This window comes from Oncorhynchus clarkii, chromosome 14 (assembly GCF_045791955.1).
Source record: "Oncorhynchus clarkii lewisi isolate Uvic-CL-2024 chromosome 14, UVic_Ocla_1.0, whole genome shotgun sequence".
Classification (NCBI taxonomy): domain Eukaryota; kingdom Metazoa; phylum Chordata; class Actinopteri; order Salmoniformes; family Salmonidae; genus Oncorhynchus; species Oncorhynchus clarkii.
The window spans coordinates 25,997,640-26,000,994 of NC_092160.1; the positions used below are offsets into that span (position 1 = coordinate 25,997,640).

The 3,355-nt window shown below is 45.8% G+C and overlaps 1 protein-coding gene across 1 annotated transcript; it reads right to left on the reverse strand.

Moving 5' to 3' along the window:
- Positions 1-1,024: 1,024 nt before the first annotated feature.
- Positions 1,025-1,813, reverse strand: LOC139365856 (sporozoite surface protein 2-like). Its single transcript, XM_071102918.1, has one exon. The coding sequence runs from the start codon at positions 1,811-1,813 to the stop codon at positions 1,025-1,027; it is 789 nt and encodes a 262-aa protein (XP_070959019.1).
- Positions 1,814-3,355: the final 1,542 nt, after the last annotated feature.

Consider the following 3,355-nt stretch of genomic DNA (forward strand, 5'->3'; position numbering starts at 1 on the left):
AATCTGAGGGCAATATGTGTCTCTAATATGGTCATACATTTGGCAGGAGGTTAGGAAGTGCAGCTCAGTTTCCACCTCATTTTGTGGGCAGTGTGCATATAGCCTGTCTTCTCTGGAGAGCCAGATCTGCCTTCGGTGGCCTTTCTCAATAGCCAGGCTATGCTCACTGAGTCTGTACATAGTCAAAGAGTTCCTTCATTTTGGGTCAGTCACAGTCAGTGGTCAGGTATTCTGCCACTGTGTACTCTCTGTTTAGGACCAAATAGCATTTGAGTTTGCGCAGTTTTTTTGTAAATTCTTTCCAATGTGTCAAGTAATTATATATTTTTTAAATCATAATTTGGTTGGGTCTAATTGTGTTTCTGTCCTGGGGCTCTGTGGGGTCTGTTTGTGTTTGTGAACAGCCCCAGGACCAGCTTGCTTAGGGAGCTCTTCTCCAGGTTCAGTTCTCTGTAGGTGATGGCTTTGTTGTGGAAGGTGTGGAAAATCACTTGCTTTTAGGTGGTTGTAGAATTTAACGTCTCCTTTCTGGATTTTGATAATTAGCGGGTATCGGCCAATCAAGCTACAGCACACACACACACACACACGCACACACGCCCACACACACACCCAGTGCATAACAATGTGGTGTGGGGTATGGGCATTGGGTACAGGTGCACATCTGCCAGCTCCTCAGCAGTGGGACTCTTAGTGCTGCTCTACATAGCTGTTTTCCTGTTTGGACTCTTCGTGCTGCTATACATAGCTGTTTTCCTGTTTGGACTCTTAGTGCTGCTCTACATAGCTGTTTTCCTGTGTGTGTGTGTGTGTGTGTGTTTGTGTGCGCGTGTGTGCGCGTGCGTGCGCGTGTGTGTGTGTGTGAGAAAGAGATTACATAAGTGTTTCATTGTATGTTGATGTCTATCCATCCATGTGTTTGGATCTTTTAGTTGTCTGCATTTGAGTGTGGTGATGTGTGTGATAACATAATACTATCTACATAAATGTGTGTGACTAGGCATGTCACTCGTGTGTATGTCCTTCATGTGGCAATCATGATGTCCTTTAATTTTAGTCTCCTCTTTACTTCAGCCTGGTCGATAGGGTTGGGAGGTTCAGCCTGGTCCATAGGGTTGGGAGGTTCAGCCTGGTGCATAGGGTTGGGGAGTTCAGCCTGGTCCATAGGGTTGGGGGGTTCAGCCTGGTCCATAGGGTTGGGAGGTTCAGCCTGGTGCATAGGGTTGGGGGGTTCAGCCTGGTCCATAGGGTTGGGGGGTTCAGCCTGGTCCATAGGGTTGGGGGGTTCAGCCTGGTCCATAGGGTTGGGAGGTTCAGCCTGGTCCATAGGGTTGGAAGGTTCAGCCTGGTCCATAGGGTTGGGGGGTTCAGCCTGGTCCATAGGGTTGGGGGGTTCAGCCTGGTCCATAGGGTTGGGGGGTTCAGCCTGGTCCATAGGGTTGGGAGGTTCAGCCTGGTCCATAGGGTTGGGAGGTTCAGCCTGGTCCATAGGGTTGGGAGGTTCAGCCTGGTCCATAGGGTTGGGGGGTTCAGCCTGGTCCATAGGGTTGGGAGGTTCAGCCTGGTCCATAGGGTTGGGAGGTTCAGCCTGGTCCATAGAGTTGGGAGGTTCAGCCTGGTCCATAGGGTTGGGGGGTTCAGCCTGGTCCATAGGGTTGGGGGGTTCAGCCTGGTCCATAGGGTTGGGAGGTTCAGCCTGGTCCATAGGGTTGGGAGGTTCAGCCTGGTCCATAGGGTTGGGAGGTTCAGCCTGGTCCATAGGGTTGGGAGGTTCAGCCTGGTCCATAGAGTTGGGAGGTTCAGCCTGGTCCATAGGGTTGGGAGGTTGGAGACATAAATGTAATAAAATCATCAAATCACAACCGGCTCCAACACGTACCTCAAATCTGCTTACACCTACTAATGTAAGCCGTAGGTGATCCGCCGGTCTATTAATTAAGGCTAGGGGTCCCGCTAGCGGGACAACTTCCAGTGAAACTGGAGGGCGCCCAATTAAAATAAATAATCATAAAAATGATGGATATTAAACATTTAGGTCCATACAAGTGTCTTATATTGGTTAAAAGCTTAAATTATTGTTAATCTAACTGCACTGTCCGATTTACAGTAGGTTTTACAGCGAAAGCATGCCATGCGATTGTTTGAGGACGGCGCCCACATCAAAATATTTTTCCACCGGCACAGGTTTCATAAATTCACAAATAGCGATTAAATATTCACGTACTTTTTGAAAATCGTCCTCTGATTTGTCATCCGACGGGTCCCAGCTACAACACGTAGTGTTGTTTTGTTAGATAAAATCCTTATTTATATCCCAAACAGTCAGTTTAGTCGGCACCATCGATTTGAGTAATCCACTCATTCAACATGCAGACAAAGGAATCCGAAAAGCTACCGTTAAACTTTGTTAAAACAAGTCAAAATACATTTCTAGTTAATCCTCAGATTCCCGAATATGTCATTAAACTATAATATTTCATACGGAAATAAGTATGTTCAATAGGAAAGCAATATTAGCAGATGCGCGCATACACTGATTTCCAAGTTTGAGTCCCTGTACTAAAACTCATTATTCTTCCTAGTTTTGGAAGAAACAAGCCTGAAACCTTGAACAAAGACTACTGACACCCAGTGGAAGCCATCAGAATTGCATACTGGGAGCTATATTTAATTTTTTCCCTATACATTCCATTGGAAGAGCATGGGCTCTCAAAAAAAAAATCCATTTGGTTTTTCTTTGGATTTCCTCCTAGCATATCTATTGTGTTATGGTCTCCTACATTATTTGAACATTTCTACAAACTTCAGAGTGTTTTCTTTACAATGGTACCAATTATATGCATATCCTGGCTTCAGGGCCTGAGCAACAGGCAGTTTACTTTGGGCACGTAGGTCAGGCGGAAATGGAGAAAAATAGACCCTAGCCTGAAGTTTTAATGCTGATGAATCAGCAGACAATGTGACGTCTGCGCACAGAGACTCCGTCTTTATTAAAAACAAGAAATGGGAAGATGGAATGGCGGCTCCTCCAAAATCTACTATCATTTCAGGAAGAGTACTTTGTTCCAAAAGCCTTGTTCTCTGTACAGTAACCAATTGCGTTAACACCAAACAATAACAGGTACACTGACTGCCAAAATAAAAGTCCAAAATCACATTATTACAGTCCAATAATACATTTCCTACATTATCGTATGCTGGTGATACTACCAGCCCAATGAAACACAACCCAGACCAATGAAGAGTGAGACTCGCTGCCCAATCTCCAGCTGATATTCCAATAGGAACCAGTGCCTGATGTCCAGAAGGTTGCAGGTTTAAAGCCCCGGTGGACTTTCAGCATCTGGACCCCAGA